Source organism: Neospora caninum, chromosome Ib (genome assembly GCF_000208865.1).
Source record: "Neospora caninum Liverpool complete genome, chromosome Ib".
NCBI classification, from domain to species: domain Eukaryota; phylum Apicomplexa; class Conoidasida; order Eucoccidiorida; family Sarcocystidae; genus Neospora; species Neospora caninum.
This window is the reverse complement of record NC_018386.1, coordinates 1,831,621-1,858,458: the sequence shown is the minus strand read 5'-3', so window position 1 is coordinate 1,858,458 and position 26,838 is coordinate 1,831,621. Positions and strand designations below refer to the sequence as shown.

The 26,838-nt window shown below is 55.5% G+C and overlaps 4 protein-coding genes and 1 non-coding gene across 5 annotated transcripts; 3 read left to right on the top strand and 2 right to left on the bottom strand.

Moving 5' to 3' along the window:
* Positions 1-2,248: 2,248 nt before the first annotated feature.
* Positions 2,249-2,512, bottom strand: NCLIV_004620 (hypothetical protein; the record flags this gene model as incomplete). The annotated part of the gene is made up of 1 exon (XM_003879971.1): positions 2,249-2,512. The coding sequence occupies one exon, from the start codon at positions 2,510-2,512 to the stop codon at positions 2,249-2,251; it is 264 nt and encodes an 87-aa protein (XP_003880020.1).
* A 6,500-nt stretch (positions 2,513-9,012) lies between these two features.
* NCLIV_004610 (hypothetical protein) lies at positions 9,013-13,287 on the top strand (the record flags this gene model as incomplete). Its single annotated transcript, XM_003879970.1, has 10 exons — positions 9,013-9,061; positions 9,568-9,701; positions 9,926-10,019; positions 10,220-10,322; positions 10,642-10,760; positions 11,063-11,372; positions 11,714-11,770; positions 11,985-12,089; positions 12,308-12,388; positions 13,056-13,287. The coding sequence occupies 10 exons, from the start codon at positions 9,013-9,015 to the stop codon at positions 13,285-13,287; spliced, it is 1,284 nt and encodes a 427-aa protein (XP_003880019.1).
* Positions 13,288-15,289: 2,002 nt separating this feature from the next.
* Positions 15,290-19,253, bottom strand: NCLIV_004600 (hypothetical protein; the record flags this gene model as incomplete). The annotated part of the gene is made up of 5 exons (XM_003879969.1): positions 15,290-15,346; positions 15,612-15,674; positions 16,365-16,492; positions 17,209-17,668; positions 17,895-19,253. The coding sequence occupies 5 exons, from the start codon at positions 19,251-19,253 to the stop codon at positions 15,290-15,292; spliced, it is 2,067 nt and encodes a 688-aa protein (XP_003880018.1).
* A 2,577-nt stretch (positions 19,254-21,830) lies between these two features.
* NCLIV_004590 (putative zinc finger (C2H2 type) protein) lies at positions 21,831-25,869 on the top strand (the record flags this gene model as incomplete). The annotated part of the gene is made up of 6 exons (XM_003879968.1): positions 21,831-22,134; positions 22,845-22,965; positions 23,627-23,768; positions 24,103-24,150; positions 24,561-25,306; positions 25,773-25,869. The coding sequence occupies 6 exons, from the start codon at positions 21,831-21,833 to the stop codon at positions 25,867-25,869; spliced, it is 1,458 nt and encodes a 485-aa protein (XP_003880017.1).
* On the top strand, positions 23,097-23,168 carry NCLIV_t020011. Its single transcript has one exon. It is a non-coding gene; the product is annotated as a tRNA-Pro (tRNA).
* Positions 25,870-26,838: the final 969 nt, after the last annotated feature.

The window sequence follows — 26,838 nt, the reverse complement described above, 5'->3', positions numbered from 1 at the left end:
CACCCGCTCGCTCATAAGCGTCTACGCAACGTAGACAGACGCCCTCCATCATGTGTCCCTACAGCCTGTATAGCAAGGCCAAACATCATCAGAATACCCGTGACAGGAGTCTTGCGACCGCCAACCACACGTCCCTTCACGAGCTCGACTCGAACAGGAGGCGCCTGATTCCTCGACTCGCACCATCGACACAACACATATCCAACAACCACACAGGGTGCAACCGTACCGAGAAAAAGCACAATTGTTGCAGACCTTCGACGCGCTTCTCACCTTTTCATGACCGCAAGTAACAAGGCGCCTGTGCTCAAGCTGACCAGGATCCGCAAAATGTTGGCTCTCCAGTGCTTCCCTTGCCACCACTCCATTCGATGAATTTAATATCAGTTGCTCTTGAACCGACCTCAAGTCCGCACTGACATGCTTCTCTCCCGCCATTCGCTGTATTCAGCATCACCTGGCAGACTACCAACTCCCATGAGACACTCCGCGAAGCTCGTGACGAGAGACGGCTGACGCGCTGCCACGTCGCCCTGCTACTATGCCTGCTCCGCAGGCGAGCACGGGATTGGGAAGCGCAGAAACGAGCCAACGGCGAGGGAAAACGGAGCAATCAAACTTGCGTAAGCATACAGTTGTGACGCCCCAAGAAACGTGGCGCCTGGTCGATACCGGCATCGTCCGCACAAAACGCTTTAACACCACACCCATCCCACTGCATTCATCCTGTCTTCTGCACTATCATGCAACAATGGGGAACCCATGAGACATTTTACATAAGTCGCACGACAACGCAAACCGCCTGATGGAGTGCTCTCCTACGAACTGCGTGACCTGCCGTCAGGCTGCCTCAAACAGCTGCCCTGCCTCCCATACATACGTCCTCGAGCTGGGGAAGCAGGCCGCGCCACGGCAAGAACGCATGCGAGACAGCTAGTACCTGAGAGAATCCCCCCGCCAACCCCAGGGGATTTCGCAGATGGCTCCACTTTGGTGATACAGACGCAACATGTCACACTACCGGGCACCATCACTGACTTCTGCCGCGCGACCATAAAGAACCATAACCCCCGTCGACGCGTTACACTCTTCACGAGTCTCCAGGCTGACTCGCTCGCCCTTGTCACCTTCTAGCGCAACCCAACCGCCTGAAGCTATTCAACTCAGGAGCAGTACATGGTGCTCCTGAGGTAGGCGAAGAGGCACCAATCGGCAGGGCTCCGGGTATATGACCTAGTTATCACTTTCACCACCGACAACCGTTGGTACAAGGAACAGTGGCGGTGCGCCTCGATGTGTTTTCAAGCAGCTTTTGTGTAGCCTCGGGGATCCAGACGCATTGGCGTCATTCAGCATCCGAATTAACACCTGTCGGCAGTTTTGTCCTGCTCCGTTGACAGCTATGTAGATGTGATTTTGATGGGGAATTTGCTGTCCATGAAACACCGAACTGCGAGAAGCCACACACTAGCGCGTTGTGAAGAGAACGTGCTTTTACGGGCTATGATCGTGACTGGGAAGAAAGCCACAATAGTGAGATGTATCCTTGGATCCTAGCTGATCTGGAATGTGACTGCCGAATTGATGCCGAGGTGCGTAATGTCGACGATACCAACTGTGTAGAGTTGATGAGGCCGACCCTAAAAATGGACCCTTAATGAACATGACAGGCACACTAGCGACATCCTGTTCTTGCGGGAGCCATGCTTACACATTTTTCGTCGTCATTGCCGCCTTCTGCGAGTCTCCGTCTTGTATTTCCTTCAGTTTCGCCACGGGTTTTTTGCCGGAGCGCTTGTCGGCACTGCTGTAGCTTCACAGAAGCCAACAGTAGTCCTGCGACTGCTGTCATTAAAAGGCCCACCGTGGCCGCAATCCTTTTTTCCGCACGACGTGACGCCATCGTTTTTCCGATGGCGGGGTTACTTCTGCAGTGCAACAGGCAGACACACATGTTGTCTGGTAATCCTTGGTAGGTTGTGTACGAATGGAGCAGTGCTGGAACTGAGGAAATAGCAGTGCGCATCTAAGCTGTCAAAAAATCAGCATTTGACAAGAAGTATTGCTTTTGGTCGCCGATAATGGCATTAGGTTTCGACTTCAACGGACGGCGCTTCGCAAGAGAGACGCCAAGCGCGACCGAAGCTCATCATGGCTGTCCCTCCTGTAGTTGGGAATCCTGCGAGGTTCTCCCACTGTAGCGAACTTCGTGGCCCCCTCTCAGTTCCTGGGTTGACACAGGTCGGCATCAGATCTCAGCAGGTAATCCGTACCTCCTCGACCTCTTTACAGGAAAAACAACTTGTGTGTGTTGCTGATCCGCTTCGCCCGGTATGGCTGTTCCGGAGACCATCGCTGCCGCGTTGCTGCCATTAGCCTGGCTGCTGATAGCTGGTACGAAATCCACAGCCGCTGTCGCAAGTGCTGGACTCCCATTACACGAGCAGCCCAGAGAGCACGAAGAAATGACAAAAGCGGCCAGAGTGGCCACCGAAGACTGATTCACTTTCATCTTAATTATAGGGAAACAGGCAACAGCCAAGCTTGCGGTCCCCGCGTGGCATGGGGCGAGAGAGCCGCCGGCACGGTCCACGACGCGCGTGTTGTCGGATAAAAAAAACGAACGTACTCGTGGCAAGATCCGTTTTGCCTTGTCTCTGCTTTCGATTACAATGGAAGCGTTCCCATGTCGAAAGCAAACGGGTGAGGAAACCAAAGGAACAGCCGACACCAAACGAGAAATCGATATTGTGCCCCCCTCTATTCGGCGGTGGTCGCAGTACGTCCGGCTCGTGCCGATCAAGATACCAATTTGTCTGGCAGGCAGGCACGGGTCGACAACAACTCGGAAACATCAGAGGGCTGCTGCACGGTGAATCATACCTGATAAACAACCACATCCAAGTCAAAACTAGGATTGTTTTAAAGCAGGTGTCTCGCGCCCCACCGAAGCGAAAATAGCAAAATGCAACTAGCACACGGCGATGCTTGTGGGTGCCGTCAGAACAGGGAGCTCCCACAACAGCGTCGGATCACACAGGTGGACAGCGATCTCTGTACTGTCCAGTTCCCAACGTCACCACAGCGTGTCCGGACGAAGGCAAATTGTTCTGTTAACCCTCAACACACAGGTTCCTGCCAAGAGGCCCGACAAGGCGATTGGAAAGAATGGTAAGCGCGGACGGGCGGCCATTTCCCAGGCATCGAATCGACGAGAGTAGAGCATGCCAGCAGCTAGGCACCGCGCGAGGACAGGCAGATGTGCAGCAGCACGATATTTGTGGCGGGTCAATGCAGCGGCCTGTAGCTATGCGCAAGAAGAAAAATATCCTTTTCTCAAACTCTAACGTATGAAGGGGATCCTGCAAGTGCGTGGGTTTGTTCCCTGCAGGTTCACGTGACGCCGCCCACCCCCCCCCCCCTACCACGGTCCCCCACTTGCAACTGAAAAACAGCCCTGCAACGGCCAAGAAACGCGCGTTGCACTGGAGCGTCGTATAAGGAAGTCCACCAATCACCGTTTCGTTGTCGCTCATACGCCTTAGGGTCTTAAAATTGGCCGCGAATGCTGCAATCAAGCGAAAATTATAGACTGGCCATTGGTGACCCAGCATGCCCATACGAGGCAAAAGGGTGTCTGCGGTCGCTTTGCGTCAGGCGTACTGCCGCAGGCCGTGACTGCAGTGTGCCAAATGCGTTCCACACCTGCTGGCAGCGCTGACTACAGTGCCAAAAATGGCTATCTTTTTGTGTTTGCCTTGGCAGGTTCTGTTTCGAATACGTCCGGTCAGATATGGCAATACTATGAACGACAGATACACCTAAGGGTTGTGCGCAAGACCACATGAACCGCGTTCAGCGCTGCTGTTCTATTCGTTTTCTCTGTCAATAGCGATCTCATGACATTTCAATTTTACGCTGAATGCATTCGGCTTCCATAAGCCGCCCTTCACATGTGTCCTCCACCCCGAAGTTACCTCAACTGCCAACATCCATCCACCACATTCGGTCGAGTGGGGAGGCGCGCGTAGAGACGCAAGCAGATGGGCAAGCCGGTTAACGTTGCAATAGGCTTCGTCTGTGTTGCGGGACGTCACACTGTGAAAGCAATGCGAATACCCGATTCCAACGTCTGTTGCAGGTGTACAACAGATGACCACGCCCTCAGATATACGAGAAACAGCACGAGAACAGGTTTAGTCGATCACTTGGGTCGCCAGGACATCTGCATAGCCAGGAGCGACGCATCCACATCGAGCCGATCGCCCATTTTAAACCGAGCTGCTGTGTGTGAGGGCCGACACTGGCGTGATAGGGAGCGAAAATGCTGTTCGATGTCACAAAAGTCAGCTGCTGTCATGGCCGGCTTCCGCATGATGACAAAGCAATCGTCTGTGTGCCCAAGATGGAGATGTGTGCATTCATCTCCCATTCAACCCACTCACACTGACAGACAGCGATGAAGAACTAACTCTTTCTCTGAAAAACTTGCCTACTATGCCTATTTCGTGCAGCTATGAGCTGGAATCAGTCACGACTTCTGCGGTCCTTGGGTGTTGATACGAGTCGAAGAGCACCAGTTGCCAGAAAACATGAATCACCTGAGGCCTACTTAGGATGCACGGCGACAGCGCTCTCAGCTACAAAGCTTCGCCTACAATGAAACCTTTTCGAAAGTACCCATGGCTGCTCTACGAGTTTGCTTGTATCCTCCAGTCAACGACAACTACAAACAAATGTCCAGGGTACCATAACTTTGACAGCAGAGAGCAGAACAAGCTTTTATTAGCGGGTAACATGTGATGGCGCCCGATGCGCTGGAGGTAGTCACGTTGCCATGAGACGAAAAAAAAAAGTTGAGAACATCTGACAGGGGGTAGAAGGACGATTCGGATGCATGCATACGTGCGGAGTCACTATGTCTTTGAGGACTTTACCATAGGATACGTGAAAGATTCTCATGCCTTCCGTCCTCCCGTAAGAAGCGCAGTCCTCAGGAGGGAAGCGGACGGGCAATATCCATGTCAAAAAAATTATGAGTGTTGTTGCTTCTGTCTCTGATGGTAGGACTTCCAGACTCTTCGCCAGGGTAGACATTCTTGACGTGTTCTACAATGTCTCGCGCAACCGTGTTTCATGTTCGTATGGAAACCGCAGGTCTTCACTACCCAGAGAAAGCCCGCTCAAATCATGCTGTGCACCTCGTTCCAAAAAGGAGGAAATCGGCCATGTAAGAGCACAGCGTCGCTCGCTCTCACGTTAACGTACCCGCCAAGGGGGACTAGGAAAAATCTGCACCTTGTGTGCCAGAAGACTTCCTTATACTGCTGCTCGTTGATCGTGCCGCCCGATCGTTGGTTCGTTACCAGGCCGCCAAACGGTACTAACGCATTGCGCGAGGCTATATGTTATGCTAGGGCAAGCAAAGTGACCTCGACAGCAACAAATTGGCGTGCCGCCCATAACAAAGGCTTCATGCTTGACTAGGAAAGGATGCAGACCCACAACGTGTGAAAACGGTGTGACAGACAGGAGGGAGCTTCTTACCTGAGCAGAGCAATCGGTGAAATACATGCAAAGACCGAATTGCTTATGTGACTCGTAATCACTACTGAGGTGACCTATCACTTCCGGGGGAAGTCCATGTGGAGAAGCTTTGACTCTCGTCTGGTAACAACCTGAGTCATGTTGCGTTTGTCTTCGTGAGAGCCCTCTTGTACTCGGTGACCTCAGCAGCCGAACAGTAGGCAACCTATCTCGCCCCGAAGCCGCAGGCTGTGCAGCAACGACAGTGAGTAAGTCCGGCAATGCACAAATCGCTTGAGTTGTTTGCTAAATGGCGGACCCCGTACCGTCGAGGCGCAATCAGCACGAGAGCCGCTTCCGGAAAGGACAAAACCTGAAGCGAAATCTATTGCCGGGGCAAAGCAGCCAAGGTGAGTTGCAGGAAGCACGTCAGGCTGCCGCTGCGTCAGCTATCGTCAAATGATTATTTTCCACGGAGAGCCACCATATCCGACTAACCAAAATACGAGACATATCCCATATACGGCACCCCTCGGATACTAGTTGTCCATTTGCCTTGGAAGGGCGGTAGAATTTGTCACTGTGCCACATATGATAAAAAGCGATTTTCTGAGTTATGTAGCAGCGAAGTCGCCTTCGGGAGAGAGAGTCTTGTCTGTGCAAAGCAGGAGACATCTGATGTTAAGTATCAAGGGCACGTGTCCGATCTGAGGCCTTCGTTCAAAGGAAGATACATAGAGATGGTAGTCGAAATAACCACGCCTAGCTAATCGGAGCATGCTGACAATCTGAGTAAAGTAGAGGAACGTGGACCGCCATATTCAGTGTGGTGTTTGATGGCGAACCTGGCTGACCTATCCGGCCCAGGGCACATACAGAAATATGCGCTGCGGCACGCTACGGTGGAATGTTCAACTGACTCATAATTGCGCACTAGAGCTTTCAACAGCAGCATGTTTCTCAGGCAGCGAGACCTATATCCGGACCGACACTACAATGAACACTTGCTAACAATACATCCTTGAACCCCCGCTTGGGTTCATGTGGCACATACCTCTTCTTTTAGAAGCGTGCTCGGGACAGGCCGGTCAGGGCGTACGATGAATTGCGTGTATCCAACACTCATTCGGATGAGAGCGAGCCATGCACACTCTAATGGCCAAGCCATCCTCATGGGATTGCGTATCACTCCATCATCACCTCATCCTCGCCTTTAAAGTGAGGACTTTTTCGTAAAAGGGCAGTCTCACGGGATCCGGAATGCCCCCTGAGTGTGTCAGCAAAACTGCGGGGGAGACGAGCAAGCGGGGCTGCGTCGATAGTTCTGCCGGAACTCTAGTTGGCGTACATACCCTAAACCGTAATAACCCTTCAAACCATGGACGCCTAAGCCGTAACATGAAGTCGTAAAAGTCTGAGAAAGGCCAAGTCTTCGGAACTATGTCCGTTTCTCATCCTGTGTGTCTGTATGACCAGTAGATCAAATGCGTTTTCCATCTAAAATATGCTGCACACATCATACCTCCTTTGTCCAGTCAAAATTTCTTCGGGTGGTTCCGCCCTGGCTTCTCGCATTCCTCTTTGGGATTTATGGCCAGGCATGCTTACAGTTCAGCGCACTCCAATAAAAATTTCTCCGGTCTCACGTACTCCTGGTGCTTCTACTCTAGGAAAAAGAATTCAAAACACTGTGATAGTTTTTGGCGTCCTTTCGAATGTCCGTTAGTCCCACTTTAGGAACGTGATGCATTCGTCTTTTTTGTCATTGTGCAGCTGTGTCGACCGCTACAAGTGTCAGCACTGCAGCAAGCGCCTTATCATGCGGGGGACGGATGCATTCGTCCCCGCCGAGGACATATCCGGGAATGTTACCAGCTGCTTGCCTTGGGCAGCGTAACCACTGCGGCAATGGTTATGTGATTTTCAGTGCTGACTGTTTTCAAGACCGCATGTTTCCTTGATACAGCCAGCGGTGGTGCACATCCGCTAACAAGCCCGTTACTGTATTTGGTTCCTCCGCGAATACAAGTTTTGTCCAGGGCCTTTGTGTTACGTGGTTTTTTTCCTATGCAACCACCTACGCGCTGATGGTACCGTGCAAGTGTGAATGTGTGCTTCGACCGAAAAAAGTAGAGGCAGACCACCGCAGACGTCTACTTGCTCTCTTTTTCCCGAATACCCTTCCCTGAGCAGATATGTTAATGGTGAGGGGTGAAACTTCCCTTTCCGTCCTTCTTCAGGCGTGAGTGCACAATCGACCGGTTGTAAAAGCAAGTTTCACAACATACCCTTTCGGCAACTTCTGACGACCGCTTTTTGAGACCTCTTCAACAACGTGGTGATGTGATTCGGATCTCGGACCCCCAGCAGTTACGTACTAAGACAAAACCCCCATAAGGTTGTGTAAATACATAAACGTATAAATCATTTACGGGAGGTAAGATCCTGCGTATGGTTCAGCCCCTTTTTCCCATTACATCAGTTCTTCACAGTTGGGTTGCATGCGCTCGCCACTGCATGCGCGGAAGAGCAGAAATGGAATCACCTTTTCTGACTCGAAACCAATTTATTTCCTGGTGGACCTCCACTTAGGATTTGCCCCAACTGTCCATTCCATTTCAGACTGGATCCTGCCACTCTTCCTGTTGTTTTCGCTCAATGCCGCCCACGTGAAATGGCGAAATCGGCAAGGCCGTCTTTCACGTCGCTGCGTCCGGAGTTTTTCGCCCGTGTGAAGAGCTCGTGTCTTCTCATCCCTGCCACAAATTGGTCACTTTTCCCTCAGCGTGGGCAGGTTTTTGGCGCCGTAGTCCTTGACGCATCACTTCGACAAATTCATGCTGCATTCTCGCGATCCTAGCGTTGCGTGCCTCTCCCCAAATCTGTTTTCCCTGAGCAGTTTCGAGCATCCCGTTCAGCCAGTCGGCTACCTGCCGTTTGTTCCAGCTAAATTCACATATTTCCCAGGAGTTTGCGATGCCTTGGTCTGGTTTCTTCTGCGTCCTTCCGCACTTCCATCACATACGCCTGCAGGTTTAACGTGCCATCAACGAATCTTTTTCCTGTTGGTTCGTCCCGTTCTCCCCCGATTTCTCGAACTTGTAGTTCCGCAACTTGATATATAGCCTTGAACATTTGCTTATCTATACGCCTACATGCACTTTATCGTCCTCAACCTTGGGTCCACAATACATACGTCAAAAGGTGGTTTCTCTGATGGTTTTCTGGCACATCTAACGGTCCAAGACACCCCGTGGTGCTTAGGGTATCTTTTTTTCCGTCTCCCGTCTTTTCGCTTCACTTTGCTTTGACTCTAGGTTCTGCGACACGGAAAAACAGAGAACCCCGAGTTGCGGAGCCCGTTGCCTTGAAGAGATACGCGGGGCTGAGGTCGTTTGAACCAAGAGGCGATCAAATACAACGGGTGTCAAGCTACTGCGGTCCTTCGTCATTCACCTCTCCTGCTTTCCCGTCTTCGTTTCAAAAATGGATCTGCTAAAGAATATTATAGCGAAACAGAAGGAGGCAGTTGCAGGTAGGTCGGCTGCCTTTGGTGCTCTCACTTGGTCTATTTAGTCGACGTCAGTCGTTGGATGATTGCGGTTACCTTTCAGTGAAGCCCCTTGAACGTCATCCGGAAGAATTCTTGCTCGGATTCAAGAACGGGTACAAGCGAAGTTGCGCCAGGTGTAGTTAGCCTTGTCTTTCCTTGCCGTTCCCTCTTTCTTTCTCCTTCGCCTTCAGTGTATCTTCCACTGGTCGTCGTGGAACGTTGCAGCGCCGATTTGGACTAGGAGAATGTTTGCTGCTGCATCCTCCTCTCGTTCTGCGATGCAAGTGTCTCTCTCTGCGCGTTGCCTCGTCGACTTCAGCCTAGTATCCTGTCGGCAGTCCGGGGTTGATTGCGGAATCTCTGTTTTTCTGTTATGCCGAAGGCATCCGAGAAAAGAGCATGGGCCCCAACACGAACAGTATACAAAAGCAGAGAAGCAAGGGAGCAGCGCCTGATCCTTTCGCCTTCTTTGTCGTTTTGTCTCTCAGCGGAGAAGGAGGCTACGGGTGGGCAGCGGTGGATTCAGCGGGGAAAGCTTGAACAGCAGCTTCGCGAGGAGGCGCAGCGGAAAAGCCTTGAGGAAGAAAAGAAGCGGAAAAGGGAGGAGAATGAGAGGCTGAAGGTGAGACTGGGAAGTCGTCTTTGTTCTTGCTGCATACTTGATCCATGCAGGGATCACAAGATAAATGCTGCTGAACTCTTTACCGTCGCACTTGCATTGTGGAGGCAACTGTCTCCAAGAAGTCTCGTGTTTTTTGTTGCCGATAGTCCTATTGTTCGCACACAAATCCCCATGCAGAAAACTACGTTGGCTGCATGGACCGTTGTGGGCATTACGTGTCCCAGGAACTCGCTCGGCACTTGGCAGCGAAGAAACGGAAGGACGATGAATCGGCGGAGCCCGCTGGCCATGCGGCAGATGTGCACGACTTGTTGCTGAGTAAGTTTTCATGATACGCTGACGGCCTGTGCAACTCCTCCATCGCCATCTCGTATTCCTCGCGGATGTGAGGGAACCCGGCGACAAGAGGAGCTGGCTGCAGAGGTCACACCTACTAAACGGGATTAACAAAAATTTGCAGGAGCGGCGCATCGCCTAATCGCCTGCTGTCGCTTTCTGTTTGCGGGTGGCGCCTGCAGACGATGAAGAGACAGAGCCTCCTCTACCGAAGCACGAAATCGTCAAGAAACTGCGGAAAATGAAGGAACCGATCACGCTCTTTGGGGAAACTGACTGGCAGCGGTGAGAGCATTTGCGAGTTGCTTTGTGAGCGGAGAGGGGACACGTGCTCAGCTCGTGTTTCCACGAAACGGTCGCGGAGCTCGCAGCACTAGGCTTGTGCTAGGGAGATAAATAGCCCTCTCAATTACCAGCGGGCGCAGTCTTTCTGGTATGCTGCGCAGCGCTTGCTCGGAGTGTGTTCGAACCCGCAGTTCCCCCCACTTTCAGCCGCCAAAACGTGAAGCAGTACGGAATCGCCAACAGACTGTTAGCTAATGTTTCTGTTTTTGTGGTAGAAGAAAGTTGTTTCCGCTCAAAAACGTCTTTGCTCTTTCGTCAGGTACACCCGGCTGTGTGAGTTGGAGCTCCTTCACCATGAGGATGAGTTGATGGGGGGACAACGGAATGCATTCCTCAACCCCCAGGACGACGATGAAGAGGATGAAGACAACCACAAAGGTATTCGCGCGCGTCTGTTTCCCTCCGCCTGGCGTTTGCTGAAGACTGCTGCCACACCAGACGAACCTCACACAAGACGGGAACTGCATGCGGGCGTCTTGAATTAGCCGGTGTGCGTATTCCAGTTGCGAGAGGGTGCCGTAGTGTCCTGGAGTATGCGGCACGACGCTACGCTGGTCCCGCCGGGCATGGGATCTCGATCTGCTGGTGTTTCGTTCAAAAGTCTGACCCTCTGTCAAGACGCCAGAGCGCCCAAGTGCTCAGAGAAGGAACCGGGTTCTTTTCCTGTGTACGCGCCTCAGAGAGAACCACCAGCCCGCGACGTCGCCCACGAAGTCGAGAGTGGGAATCCGTGGGAGCGGGTTCGGAATCGTCGCCTGCGCACGCCAAGTCAGAGGGCGAGGGCGCTCAGAACGCCGCGTGCAGGGGTCAACCAGAAGGCAGTCCTTCTCGCGCCCCGGAGGCGCAAGACGCAGGAACCAGAGGAAGCAAGGAGTCGGCGACTGCGGAGTCAAGCGCGACGGACGCGGCGGGTTTAGGAAGCGACGAGGACGGCTCAGAGGCGGAAGCGGGCCGCGGTGAAGAGAAAGAACGGCAGTCGAAAGAAACTGTGTAGGTTCAGTTTGTTGCTCAATCGGATATTTCGCCCTACTAACATGGGACACAATCGGTGAAGGCGGGTGCATGCGTCTGTAGGCTGCATGCGCCAGTCAGCTGACGAACTGCTTTGAGCGTCTCGGCGCCAAACACGACATGACGGCAGACCCGGTTTTGCGTGTCTGTCGGCGAGTGGCAGACATGTCTCAGGTTTCAGTCCCGAGGCGTTTAGGGTTGTGGAGGGCACTTGCGCGCTTCGCTCTAGGGCGACGCTGAGCACGCGAAGGAGGGCTCAGAAAGGCCAGGCTGCCGGTACAGGCCATGCGAACGCGCTTTTGCCTTCTCGCTGTTGCCAGGGTCATGCGGTGGATTCGGACGATGCTTCACGAATGGGAAGCAGAACTGAAAGCCAGGTAAGCACTGTCATCGAAGTGTTTTTAGATCGCTTCAGTGGCGACTCAACTCTCATCGGCGCTCTGGATTCTCTGCTTTGGAATCCTGCATTTTCGAGGCACCCCGTGGTATATACGGGAATAATCGTTCTCGCGAGGAGTGCGCATCTGTAAGCACTGCCCGAGCCTGCGACTGCGGCTACACGGAGGGGCGTCTCGTGCGTGCATTTTCCAGGCCCGACGAGAAGAAAAACAACGCCGAGGGCAAACTCATGACGAGCCTCCAGCGACAGACCCGAAAGGATTTAAAACCTCTGCTCAGAAAGCTGCGTCACAGAGAGTGAGAAAACGCTTGTGCGTGTTCGATGAACACTCGTCAGCACATGTGTCTCCTTTGCCTCGTCTGAGGACTGCCGAGGGGCTGGTGCTGGAACCGTTGGGCGGATAAGGAGACGCATACTCGACCGCCAGTTGATTCACCTCAACGAGGAGATGCGGCAATATCCCGCGGTGAAGTATCATTTGCTTCCCTGTTTCCTTGGCTGGTCTGCTCCTCAGGCTTGAACAAGACATTCTGCAGAAACTGTACACCATGGTGCGGTGTTGCGAGGAGAGGAAATACCGCAGCGCCCATGACACGTAAGGGCGGTCGTTCGATTCCGCGTACAGGCTCTTGTTATCGCACATGCTGTGCGTATGTCTTTCGTTTCATACACTCCTTCGTCGCAGTCCACGGGGTGTCGCTGCAAAGCCCATTTTCCAGTATATAGGCCTTCGGAGTGTCGGTTTCCGGTGTCCATTCGTCTTCGTGCATGCATCGAAAGCGACCAATGCAGTGTCCACACCTCGACGCAAGGCGCCTTGCTACAGTTCGTTGTTGTGAATTGCACGGAGGTGGCGTCTTTCACTGAAAACGGAGTATATGGCGAGATTGACTTCGCCAGCTGCATGCTTGCTGACCACACAGCTTAACGTTTTTTCACACGATTCGAACGAACCCAGACCGAAGCTGCCGCTGCCCTTTGACGTGGGCTCTCGTGCCGCGCCAAGTGTGTCCTGTCCAGTGGGATGCTTCGCCGAGAGGCTAGCTGTCTTCATCGAAAGCCTGTGTGGCCAGGCGTGATGTGTGTCGCCTTCGTGAACTGTGCAGCCACACACACACACACACACACACACACACACACCACGCGACGAGTAGCAAAGCAGCAGGCGCTTGGTTCCCGGTGCCCGTCGGGCTGTCTCTGTCGTTCGTGTGTGCAAATCAAGAATCAGTCACTGCGTGCCGTGATGTGCTTTCTCGTTCTAGGTACATGCTCCTGGCCATCGGCAACGCGGCGTGGCCAGTGGGGGTGACGATGGTCGGCATTCACGAGCGCGTGGGACGGTCGAAGCTCTTTTCTTCCCAAGTGGCGCACATTCTGAACGACGAGACCACGCGCAAGTATATCCAGATGTTCAAGCGGCTTATGTCCTTCTGCCAAAGGCGCTACCCTGCAGACCCGTCCCAAACGATTTCGCTGAGCACCATTCACATATGACCACACAGACGACGTGCCTCTTTGCTGTGTTCGCGTTCCCCGGTCGCTGCCGCGTCCACTTGGCTGTGTGGAGCCACGCGCTCCGGTTTCGACTCGGAAACGCTAGAGAGACGCAGCCGGGCAGAGCGGCGCCAGGCCTCGAAAGTTGAGCTGCGGGGTGTCCAGTTGGGATGGCCGCTCGAAGCCGATTCACCTGCAGGGAGAGACCGCGCCCACGGCGCCGGGTGTGTCTTTAGAGTGCGGTTGCGTGAGGTGGACTCGGCAGTGGATCGACAGGGCGGGACGTGCAGGCGCAAGCATCGCGTTGCACAGAATGCTTTCAACGCTTTCCCGGGTTCGGCAGCGCCGGGCGCAGATCAGTTGTCGGCGCTCGTGAGAGACGCGCAAAGTCCCTGCGGGAAATGAATCGTATAGACTCGAGCGAGCTCAGACGCTCAGTGGTAGATGGAGAGGGGCGTTGTGAAACTTGTGACGGGCTTCCAGTGCGTGTCTCACGAGCTGCGGGGCGAATCTGCGCTGTAACCGCCACTTGCTGCCGTCTGCCGTGGCGACCGCTGCAAATGTTCACTGCCGCGTCTAGGTAAAGGTCTCTGCAGGCCATGGACGTGTCTCCAGATGAGCCTGCGAAAAGGAACGAAGGGAACGGAACCTAGACTCGCGCCCGTGAAAATAATGGGCGCAGCGTTTGTCTGTCTGCTCGCATGCCTCACATGGTGATCCGACTCGGGTACCGATATTCAGGAAAGGAAATACTTCGGCGACAGGTTCGTCGGACCCGCTCTTGACTCGCGAGGGGAACCTGCTCAAAACTGTTGGGCATTGACCCTGTTCAAGAGTCAGTCGTGGTGCTCTGATCGGGACAAAGAATGGTATTTTAAAGCCCACGTCTGCCCTGGCACTCCAGCACAGTCTGCGAGGATCTGTAACCGAGAGCCCGGCGACTGGGGTTCGCCCGTCTCGGACAAAAAAGGGACCAGCAGCACAAGGACTTTAGCAGTGTCAGCAACGAAGAGCACCAGCTGCGCTCACGATTGCAGTTTAGTCTGAATGATTACGAGTATATGTCTGCTTGGGAAACGGGTGGGCTTTTTTTTCGAGTGCGCTCGGATCAGCCTCTCGCTGTCGGGCTACACAGCTGCTGCTTGCTCGCAGCCCTCTCTGCACTCTGGGCCTTTCTGCGTTTCGCTCTTCGCTACACCCCTTTTCTCGGTTGCTGCGTCTTAACGCCACCACACAAGACCGAGAACGTCATAAGGCCAGTGTCGAGCACAAGCATCCCGGGACAGTCCTGCACTCTAGAAGCCGCTTGACGGGAAAGCGGCGCAACACACTATCCCGGGAGGGGGCGAACTTACGCCAAAAGACTGATTTCCGAGAGGAACCGCGGTCGACTGTGGTAGGGTCTCTACGCGAATTCGCTAAAAAGTCCAAATATAGACTGTGGTTGCGCACCTGCCGGCAGTGACACCGTACATCGAATTCCCAGCTGTCCACTTAAGAAAGCCTGGCGGGCATCACTCTCGACCTCAAAAACCCGAATCCTCGCGCGCGCGCGCCTCATTATTGTGAACGATATTCCACGGCAATGCACTGCCTGGCTAGGCAGTGAAGGCACACGTCTCTCTCACGTGAGAAGCACGATGTCTGCGCCCCGTACCCGTTGAAAAACTTTGCAAATACGATGAAACTCGCCACAGGTGCACACGTGCGCGAGACCGGCAGGCCACCGTGTGCGGTCGAACCCTCGTAGGAGAAGACCCGCGAAACCGTCCGGACCAGGAGAAAGCAAACCACGCTCCTCCCCTGAGCCGGTGAAAAGGAAGTTCGTCACCGAGAGCAGTCCCAGCAGCACTTCCGGTCCCGCGTTCACCCTTTTCCCGGACAAGAGACGCGGCGCGTTTTCTGTCGTCGAGTGCAGCCGCACATCTCTGGTATCTTAGGGCCAGACCTCAACGCGCCGCTGTCTGACGGGCTGCGCCTCGTTCCCGAACAAACGCAACCGTCAGTAGGCTGGCGTGTAGCAGTACGAAACCAGGAGGTTGCCGCCCACTCCAAATGCCTGCAACAGCGACCGGACACGATCAGTGGGCGGAATGAGATCCAGGACCAGGATTTTTTGTGTGCTGCCGCGAGTCTGCCGCTCGGAACGGTTTGAAGCCAAGGCGGGGATGTCGAGCGTCTCAAAAATACACGGAGACGCACGCGTTTCGCTTGCACCAGAACACCTGCATTCCCCTAAGGAGGCGGGAGCGAGTAACGGCGCGCACCCCATGCTCTGCCTGCGAGTTGCCACGAGGTCTTTTGTCCGCACGCACGCAGCCTACCTTGAAAAGGTCTGCGACGAATTCATCTGGCTGCGGCTGGACGAAGTTGTTGATGTAAACAAACTGCGGCACACGAAGGCGCACGTGATCCGGCCAAACACACAGACAGGAACCAAACACACAGACAGGAACCCGTTAATGAGATACGGACTGTCGCCTACACAGGCTGTCCACCGTCGAGTTTCCCGGCGTCCGCCGCGAAAACGACGGGCGAATATCTGTGTCACGCTAGAATAGCCCCTTCCTGTGGCGCTCCTGGACACCTTGAAGGGCTGCATGCGCGCCCGGCATAACGAAAATCCGCCGTAAACCTCGCGTTTGCTGGATACCGACCACGCAAGCTCGAGTCGTGAGTGTCGTGTTTCGTGCCCAGTTTTGGACTCCTTGCAAACAGGACTCGAGTGGTGCGGAGCAACTGCGTGACTCGCATCGAGAACGAACGCGGGTGTGTGGCGAACAGCCTTGTCTGCCACAGTGTCGAGACGGGAGCACACTCCAGGAAAACAGTGGAGAAACATCCACGAATGGATCCGGACCTGTGCCCATTTACTCTTCAGACAGGCGACTATCGGCCGGCGCGCGCCTGCGGATTCCCGCGCCTTCGGACTGCTCAGATGTCGACGGCGTTCGGCGCCGAGCCGCCTTCGCCCGGACAGCAAAGACGACGGCTTGGCGCGATCGACAAACTGCTTTTGCGAGTCAACTACGCCGCCAGGCACGTGCCCCCCGACCCCGCTGAGAGAGGAATCTCACAAGGTGGTCTCGTTTCAACGCTTTCTTGAGAAAGCTGATGACCGTGTCGAAGCGCTGGTAGCCGTCGACCTTGAACCGGCTCACGCGAAGCCGCGCCGCGCCGCCAACATTCGCCAGAGAAATGTGCACTGAACGCCACACAACACACGTCTTGGCATCGCACATCGGCACTCCGGGATCCCCCGGTGAGGACCGACTAAGGAAACGCGACGCCCTCTCCCTCCCTCGCAGAACGTTTCCCGTGCAGTGGCGGTTTGAGGATTCTAGGTCGCAGCAGTTGAGAGCAGTGAAAGAAAGCAACCACAGTGCGCAGCGCTAGATAAACGTGCTGCCAGAATGGCGAGCCGTCGAGTTGAGAGTCGGCACGTTGGAGGACAGAGACGCGAAGAGTCGAACCCCTAAGGGTACTCCTGTAAGGGGTTTAGAAGGTGTAAGGGTGAGAACAGCCACACGGGTAGGCGAGCTGCACGCCGTAGCCTTGCGCAGCAGCATCGCCGTTCAGCGAGTAAACTCCTGTTTACAGCACTTTTAAAAGCCCCCACGCGAGTGGGGAGTGCGGCATCCGCAAGCCAAGACACGGCGCCAGGAGGCCGAGCGGAGCATCGGAGTGTCAGGCAACCGTGCGCCCCTGAGGGGGGGGAGAAGCGGCAGTCACCCTTCCACGGGGAAGTGACAGCCGGCAGTCTTCGACTGAGCTCGCGAGCGGCCAGACCGCGACTTGGCTACCTTCGTGTATCCAGTCGGTTTCGAGGCCCGAGAGTCAACTGCTGCTCGAGTCCTGAGGCGAGAACCCCACAGGAGAGACACCGACCCCGCGTCCGTGTCTTGAGACCACTCGCAGTACCTTTGAAGTCGCGCAGTTGAAAGAGGTGATTCTCCACGCTCCAGCTCGGATCGACGGGGGGTATCCACTCGAGCTCCCCTTCCTCGTCCCCATCTCGCACGCTCCGATCTGACACAGACGCTGTCTCCGCATCCGACACGCAAGGCTCGGTTTCGCCGTTTCCCGTCGGATGTCGTCCCTGCCTCCACCCACGCTGCGATTCGGTGCGCAGGGGGTAGTCCCCGCCCGGAGCCGCCGCGCGCTCGCCGCCCAGGGACGATCCACGGAACCTTCCGTGCTGAGGCGTATCCACGCCCTGGACGCTCGCCGCGTCTCTGCCGCGGGCTCTGCGCCAATGCGTGGCCGCGGCTTCTGGAGCGAACGACGCTTCAGCCGGCGGAGGGACGCTGTGAGCGTCGGGGATCTGGGGACTTGCCGGCTCTTCCGACCCCCCCGCGGTTTGTGGTGCGAAGCCAGGGGCCTGCGCGACACAAAAGAGAGCATCGGAACGCGCAGAATCACACGAGGGGGAAGAGGAAAAAAAAGCTCCGCGAACTTTGACGAGGGCGACCAGCCATTCGACAGGCGAAATTCTTGAGCGTTCGAGTCTGCAGTGGGCAACCGCCACTGGGAGAGCGCCTCCCTTTGACAGCAAGCAGACACGACAAGCGACGGCCGCCCCACCCGATCTCTCTTCCGAGGCGCACCTTGCCTGTTTCACGCGTCGCAGTGCTGGTCCCGGCGACCTCGCGTCCTGTCGGAGATCCGAGACGCGCCTTGCTGCTGAGCAGCGAACTGGCCAAGCCCGCTTTCGAGTTCTCCGAATCGCCACGAATCCGAGCCGCCGGAAAACCCATGGGAGTTTCCATGTCACTGGACTGTCGGCTGTCCCTGCTGCTCGAAGCCTCTGGAGTGCCCTCGGCGCGGCCGCCTCTCGAACCGCTCTCTAGGTCCTCTTGCGGCGACTCGAACGCCTCGTCTTCGACGTAGTCGCCTTCTGCCCACGCCAGTCGGCTAGCCTCTCTGACTGGCGTTTGCCTTCTCCCTTCGCCGTCTGTGCGCTCGGCGTCTTCCTCTCCTGGCCGTGGCCCGGCGCGCGCACTGTCCTCGCTGCCAAGCCTTTCTGCAGACCACGCGCCGGCGTCACGCGACCTCGAGGCGCAGATCTGAGATTGACGCGCAGTCGCAACGGCAGACTGGAAAGGCCGCGAAGTTGCGCTGTTGGCCTCGCGAGGGTTGAGATCCTCGCCTGCAGACTCAACGGAGGGAGGCGGGCGAGCAGGAACCGCAGGGTGCACTCCTCGAAGTCCCGTTTCGCGACGCTTCTGGGAATCACCCGCAGGCGATCCGACGCCCCTCGTTCCCTCCGCGTCAGACCGACCGCCGCCAGCATCTGCGCCTGGCCTGCGACATTCCTCGTTGCGTGCATGCCCGTCGTCTCCTGCCTCCTGGTCGCGCGACGTCTCTTGCCGTCCAGAGTCTCGACGGACCTCCAGCACCCCCACAGAGTCCCTCCCACTTCTGCGCTCTTCCCTGACACGCCGCGGTTCCGTCTCGCCGTCGCCGTCGCGGCAACCGTCGATCGGGAGAGAGGGCTGCGGGGAAGCGACGCCGAGTGGGCGGAGCTGGGAGGCCGTTCTGGGCGTTGTCAGCGCATCCCTCGACGCGGTGTCGAACGATCCTGAACCCGGCTCTCGCCCGAGATCTTCGCCTAACTTGAAGAAGCCGTCATCTCCGAGATCCGAGTCGCGGGAGTCGACGAGACTCGAGGACCGCCGACTGCTGTCGAGAAGCGACGAGCCATCGCCGCTAGAGCTGGTGCTGTGGATCGCCTCCAGTTCATCCAGGCTCCCGCGCGGGGTTTCTGAGCCGAAGTGCCCGGGACTCTGATTGAGGGGTCGAGGCGAGGCGCGCAGGAGCCTCCGCGCGCGGCAAGTTTCCTGTTGCGAACCACCGCCTGCACGTGGATGTGGAAACCCGGAAGTTTCGGCAGGGACAGAAGTGACGGCCGAGACCGGCTGCGTCGCGCAAGAGGAGTGTGTTGGAGGAGGCGCCGCTGGAGACATGGTAAACAGCCGCGCGATCTGAGCAGTTAGTTGGAAACGCGCGGCGGAGCGATGGCGGTGGCGAGACGCAGAATCCTCGTCGGGCGCATGGCGACGAGGGTGACTCTCGCCTTGAAGAAAGCTGAGAACCGAGCCTTTGTTGTGATGAAGGTACGTCAAGGAAAGAACATAGTCCCAGAGAGTTTGTGTAAACGATGCTCCAAACGCGAGCGCAACTCAAGACAGCGCGAAGCCGTGTGTTCCCGTCAGTGCCGAGCAGCAGCTGGATCGACGGAAGTCCGAAAGGTCGCTTGGCGGTCTCGGATTTGCGGCATGAAAAAAGCAGAAACAAACGAAATTCCGATACAGGGCCGAGCGCAACGGCGACAGTTGGACATCGCAGGAACGGCCCGTGGTGTGCTGGCGCCAAAAACCGTGGTTTTTCGCCAGCATGTCCCTCTGAGCTGAAATGCGTGACCGCCTCAGCGCCTGCCGGAGACGCCTGACATCGAACCTAACTTCGCGGCGACCGTGTGAACAGGACGAAAGCCTTCAACTGACGATGAAAAAACACGCAGCGTTGAAGGAAAGACATATCGCGACGCGTGGACCCGGAGGAACAAAACGCTGGAACGCCGGGTCAGCATGCAGCCTGTCCAGCTACCACGGTAAAGTCGCCTCCGGGCGCTTCTGTCCTGATCGCCGTTTTCATTCATGAGGGTACGGAGAAAGACACACTTCGGTGGGTTTCTTCCTCCTCGCCACCGACGCACGGAACTCAGCAAGCACGCCTTTTGCCGACTTGCAGAAAGACACGAGTCAACGAATGGAGCAGGAACGGGGACTGCATGCGCATACCCTCGGGTTCGCCAAGTCGATTGTGTCTCGTCGTGCGCAAGGAAAGGAGAGATGCCTGACATAAAAGTACGTCTCAGGGTGTGCTCGAGAAAGCTGGCCTTGTAGACTCAGATCTAGAGGACAGCGTGTTTTCATGAGCGCCTTATCCGAATGAGGATTTCCCCCGAGCTTCTTGGGGAACCCGCCCCCTGGGTGTCGCGAAAATCCGGTGTATCTACAGAGGAAAAAGTTTATGAAACCGCCTTGCTCGTTTTCCGGGCCGAAACCCGGATTTCAGAGCGATGGCCCCTCTTGGTCCTTCTCCTCCTGCAAAGAAAGCAGTGAGTTTCGTTTCCACAGTCCAGGAATCTCCAGTGGAACCGTAGGGCGTCGGCTCTCCGTGTCCTGGTCATTCCTGTCTGATGCTGTCCAGCGTTCTTTCCTTGTTCCCTTTTCTCGAACCCCTCGAGTTACGGAGTCGTGCGAATGCTCCGGGTCCTCGCACCTCGTTAAAGGCGCCACACACAGAGAGAGTGAGATCCGTGGGCCGAAGCGTGGCCTCTCAACTAGCCCAGAAATCCGCAGGTTTCAGTAGGAAGCAAGGAGCGCAGGAACGCCGAATGATGCTCGTCGACACGAAGCCAGAAGCTGGCTGGCCGCGCTGTATCACTGCTTTCCATGTCTCGATCTGCAGCGGAAGTCGAACGCGGATCCTGGACGAATCTGCACTTTGTGGGGCTGAGCGACGAGGCCTACCGTTCGGGGAGACCCAAAATGCTCTCAGATCCCCGCAGCCTGCCTCCAGACCACTTTCCGCTGTCCTGCGTTTGTTCGATGGACTTCCGCGACACCTGATTCGTGTCGCCTCGCCTGCTGACAAGGGTTCTGGAGGCTGAGAGAATTGGAGGCTTTCTCTCGTTTCTTTTCTCCTTCCCTTGCAAGCAAACGCGCTTCCAAAGGCCGGTCGCCCATGTCTGTTCGTCTACGTGGAGAAAGGTTTTTTTTCTGTTTCTTTTAAGAGGAATGGCTTCCCGGCAGCGGTCTGGAACCCCTCGGTTTCGGACCCTCCAGTTCTCCTTTCCCCTTTGTCTCTCATTCGTTCTCTTCTCTGTCCTTCCCTCGGGAGCTCTGCACTCTAGGACATACAAGTCCATGGTTCCTAGTTCGTCTCGAGTCGGGCGACCGGCTGCGGGCTTTCTCCACGTGCCGCTTCCTTCCTTTCGCGCGGTTTCCAGCGACTCGTTCGCTTCACAAGCCTTCATCTCTTGTCGTTGCATGCATCCTCACCATTCACTTTTCTGTCGCCCTTCCTCGAATTCTCGCCACACCACGGCCGTGCTGGATCTCGTCCTCCAGGGTGGGGGCTCGGGGCGCGCGACCGCCGCACGGGGGACGGGGTCGGCTGGACTCCTGGGCGACAGCAGAAACCTGCGCAGTGGCGGCGATGCATGCGCAGGAGCGGGACCGGGGCTGCGGGACCCTCCTTTCCTGCTTGGCGGTGAAGGGCAACGAACGCAAACCTCGCTTGGAAAAGAACGACTTTCCAGTTCCTTTCCTTTTACCGCGCACCACCTCGCCGCGGAACCGACTCGTGAGGCGCAGTCGTCGCAAGGAGCAGAAAGGCTGCCGTGTGCACGGGGAAACACGGAACGGGGGGGAGGATTTGAATCTCCGCAGTCTGAAGGAACCCCGCGTGCATCCGCTGCAACGATAGAAGCCTATGGGTGCTCCGCACGAAGCGACGACGACTTTAGGCCGTTCATGGCCGCAAACAAAATAAAGCCTGAATTTCTTCTCTCAGGCGTCTTTCCTTCTCGGCAGGCCGGTGAGGAGGTTCTCCGGGGCGGGACTGGAAGCGTTCAGACAATCACGCACGCAGGAGCTGGAGAAGCGGTCCAGGGTTCTTCCAAAGTGGCGACGAACTCGTCCCCGCGCGCGCTCGTACTGAAGACCATGGAGAGCGACTGGTTCTCTATCGGAAAAGTCGCCGGTGTCCATGGCCTCAAAGGCGAGGTGAAAGTGAGGGCGACGACGTACCGCATTCGAGAACGATTGTGCGAACCTGGTGAGAACTGAAACGTCTTTTGGACGGCACCCATGTAGATCGGCACATACCCCTGAATAGGCAGGCTTCGCTGAGGCGAAGTCCTCGAAAACTCGGGTTTCTCGGGGACATTCCAGCCGGCCAACACATCCGTGGAGGCGGAGAGTTGCTGCTTTCTACCTAGAGCTGGATAGACACAATGGAGGTAGGCGTCTCGCCGGACGTGAGAGGTCGAGAAAAAGCCTGGACAAGTAAACACGGACGAGCGGCCAATCGACACGCACGAGTGAAGAGAGCTCTGTCACCGCGGGCAAGGGAGATAGCCTGAACAGCCAATGTGAGGGCCGTCGATAAAGCTTCAAGTTACCCAGGGAATCTTGAAACGACAAACGTTTCCACGAGCACGCCATCAGCTAAACGCGTGAATGGAAAACGCGCCTGTTGTGTACCAATCTTCGTCACGTGCACATACACTGCGTTGCCGCCCTGTTAGCCATCTGCGTCGCTACCTCGGCAGGCGCAACGTAGAACACAGTCTCTCTACCCATGTATATATATAAACATATATGTACTAACCTAAACCGTAAATATATATCTGTATAGGTAATCAAAAGGACTAATCAGTGCAGGGCTAGATTCAATCGCGTGCTGCGCGCTTCATCTGTTTGACGTCAGTATAGGAGACTGCTTTTCAGCTGGTGATACGCCGCTGTGCCGTGTGGTCCGCGCAGGCGTTCGCGTCTTCTACACCCCTCCAGGTCGGGGGCGACTCTCCTCGTTGGAAATTGAGCGTACTCGGCGCACGGCAGAGTCCAGGGTATTCTTGGTGAAATTCAAAAACGTCGAGGACAGGTGTGTCGGCGCTGAATTCCTTTGGAAGAGACGTGCATGCGTTAGCAGAGATGCCCACTGTGTTTTCTGGTTCTGCTGCAACTCCAGTCCGGAACTGAGCGTGCGGAAACACACGGGACACTCGAAACCGCGGCTGTTTAGTCTAGTGGTATGATTCTCGCTTAGGGTGCGAGAGGTCCCGGGTTCAATTCCCGGAACAGCCCAGTGTCGCCGTTCGTGCCCAGGTCGTACGTGTGTGCGACGAAGGAAAAAGTGGGTTACGTCTCTGTGCCTTTTTTTCGTTCACACAAAGGCGCCTGTTTTCGTAACAGGAAGAAACAGAGAGTGTTGCCACTTTGACGTCCCGCGGGTGTCTGACCGCTCCGGGGACATGCGGTTAGTGCAGCCCTTTACTGAGAAAAGTCGCCGCCGAAGCCTGGGGCTGTCTTGGAGCATGTGACGGGACGTTTTAAACATTCCTGCGGACAACGTGTGCTTGCGTGGAGCCTCGTGTTTCCACAGCCTTGCAGGGCGCATCCCTGGTTCTGCACTGGCGAAGGTTTCTCCGTTCCTTCGAGCCGCGCGTGGCCTGGACAGCGCCTTCTCACACCAGCAAGATCCACTCTGAGCGGACTTCCTGTCTATTGGCTGCTTCATCGACTCTCGTGTTTGCCTCCTTCAGGAATTCGGCTATGTCCTTGAATGGGGGACTCCTGCTCGTATCTGCGCACCAGGCGAGGCAAGAGCTGCCGCCTGGGAAATTTCTGCTTTCGGACATTTCCGGTTTCTTTGTCACCGTTCACGGGGATCCTCAGAAAAATAAGGTGCGCGACGCTTCAGTACGCTTTTGCCTTGCGTCCGATGCTGCAACCTGGCAATGCGCTGCTCCAGTCGCATCGGCTGGTGTACCTCTCTCAAAACTGACGCGTTTCCCCAGAGTCCCGCGCATAGTCTGGTGTCAAGTGTATACGAGTGCGTTGTCTACGGAGACACACGGAATCCACTGGACGCAGCGACGACCTGACGATGCCAAATTGCGTTTCTGCCGGCCAAGTTTCCGTGTGTGATTCGCGCGAGCGCGCATGAGCAGCACACGGTCACTTTCCTCACCGGGGTTCGGGGCCCGTGGTGTCTCTTGCGCCTCCCTGTGGTGTTCAGATTGGACGCATCGTGCGAGTCATTCCGAAGGAAACAACAGCCAGAGAGGTACACCGAGACCGGTTCTGCTCATGCCGTAGAGGTGGTGCATGCTCCTCTGTAGACGTCAGATTGAAATTCTTTCAACTGTGCCCGTAGAGTCTCGTTTCGGACACGTTGGCGTCTGTCGAATGATTCCTTTTCTCTTCTCAAAGCAGAGCTGCTTCTGACGTTGTCTTCCGCAAACTGAAAGGTCGATGTCTGTGGCGTTTTGCGACTCGGAGGATCCCATTTCATCTCCATAGGCGCTCGAACCGGGAGCATCTGTTGGGGATCGAGATGCTACGGCTCTGGCCCCTTCCGTCGCTTCTTCCGGATTCCGTTTTTCCGTGTTTAACGGCGTGGTCTACCGCGCGTGTCCTCTTTGTTTGCTCAGTTCTTTGCGCAACGTTTCCCTGCCCCGTTATGTCTGTCCTCAGTCCGTCATCCCTGCGGCTGACGATTCCTTGGAGATTATGCTCTACCGCGACGTCGCTGCGAAGCCGCTGTTGCACGACTTCGCGCCGCCGCCTCGCCCCTTGCCCGCTGAGATCTTTGGTGAGAAGTACATGAAAAGGAGCAAGTTGGAAGACCGAATGGCGGAGTCGGGACTCGAGGTGTTGTTCCAGTGTGAGTTCTGTGGCAAAAAGTTCCGACACTACGACCGCGCCAACGCACACGAGCTGAGGTGTATGTACACCTCGAGCAACTCAACTTTGGTGACGGACTTCCAGGGGCGGCTTCTCGATCGACGGCGCGAGGTCGTGAGGGATTTTTTGGAACACAGACAGGAGCAGTTGTGGCGACAGGGACAGCCGTCGAACAGCTTGGCGGAAGAGAAGCCTTTGCTGTTTTTGGAAAGCGGAGGCGATCTCTCGGCCGATTTGGTCGCGTCTCTCGGCGGCACCGACGCGGGAAGCTGCGAAAAGTCTTCCTTGTATAGGGCGCAGGAAGAACTTCGAAAATTAGAGCCGTCAGAGGGGACGGGAGACGACGTGTGGTGGGAAGGCGAAGGGGAGGAAGGAACCGACTGGATCGAAGAGGACGACGAGAAGTTCGAGCAAGTCGGCGGCGGCGCAGATCGCGGCGACATTCTGGCGCTTCAGAACCTTCTCACGGGAAACTCGCATGCAGGAAGACTCTCAGCGGCCGAAACGGATCTCGACGCGCCTGCACAGAAAAAGACGTAAGCGTCGGATGCTGTGGGGTGTGCTTGCTCGTCAGATAGCGAAGAACAGACCAGGCTTGAAAGACGCTCCACGCGTCGCCACCTACACACGTGTTCAGCATGCGGGATGAAGGCGCTACGGCCTCTCCCGCAAGGGCCGTTGAACTGTACACGCACGGAAGGGAGGCAATCCCGACCTAATGGGGCGTTTGCACATTATGTGTCGACTGTCAGCACACGAGTCTCCTCAAGACTCACGCTTCTAGCATCCCCTTTAACTCAACGCTGCTCTCCAGTTCCCCACGAACCGCCGGTCGAGTGTGCCCGTTCATGGTTTTTCTCAGCGCCCGCCGCGTCGTTCCGGCAAATGTCGCAGCTTCGTTTCTGTGGAAACCCAGAGAGCCTTTTGCGACTGGTGACGCCCACATTTCACGCCGCCGCAACGCAAACTCTTTCGTGGAGCGGCCTCTTTCTTGGCGTTCAGGTTTCTGCTTCCTTTAACGTATAACCAGACCGTCTGGGAGATCGACTTCGCAAACCAGTCTGTTGCGATCAGTGCGCCCCCGAGTCTCCTCGATTAAAAACAGAGCGAACGCAGTCGGCCTTCTCTGTGAGACGTTTGAGTCCGGTCGCGAACGACGGGCTGTCGTCAGGAGGAAACCTGCAGAGCGTCTGCCGAGTGTACGCCGACTCCTCCATTTCCTTTCGTTCGGCGACTCAGGCGCGATAGTGGAGAAGCGTCCACATGTTTTGGTCCGTCTTTTTCACGCATGCATGTCAAGCGGCTGACTTTCCAGTCACGGGTCCACGCGCAACGGAACTGCCAAACGTCGACGTGGCTGCCGAACGTTCAGGCGTTCGCATCCGCCGTCCCGAAATATCCAGAAATATCACCTTCCTAAAGAGACTGTTTCTCGTGTTGCTGCCGCGGTCGTCAGTCGCAACTCTCCTCCGAAACCCGGACGCGGTTTCCCGCTCCTTCAGAGGGCTGACGGACGGAGCGGAAAACTTGCCAAGCCACCGGCTGAAAAGGAGCTGTGGACTGGCCGCTCAATGCTGGCCGCTGGCTCTCACCAGTGCGAGACAAAAGTACCGATCCGTGTATACGAAGATGTGCCAAATACACAAATATATATATATATATATATATATATATATATATATTTATATATGCATTTGAATCAATGAATATATATAGATAGATATATATATATATATATATTATCCGTGTACCGATCCATGTATGCGAATATGTGCCGAATACACAAATATATATACATATATATATATATATATATATAAACATTTGAATATATATATATATATATATTATCCGTGTACCGATCCATGTATGCGAATATGTGCCGAATACACAAATATATATACATATATATATATATATAAACATTTGAATATATATATATATATATTATCCGTATATCCGCGTGGGTGCATCCCGTAACTTCAGGGACATTTCACTGGAAAGGTGTATAATTGTCATTGCAAGCTGCAGTCTGACTACAGCACGGGCATGCACTGTGGAAGCGACA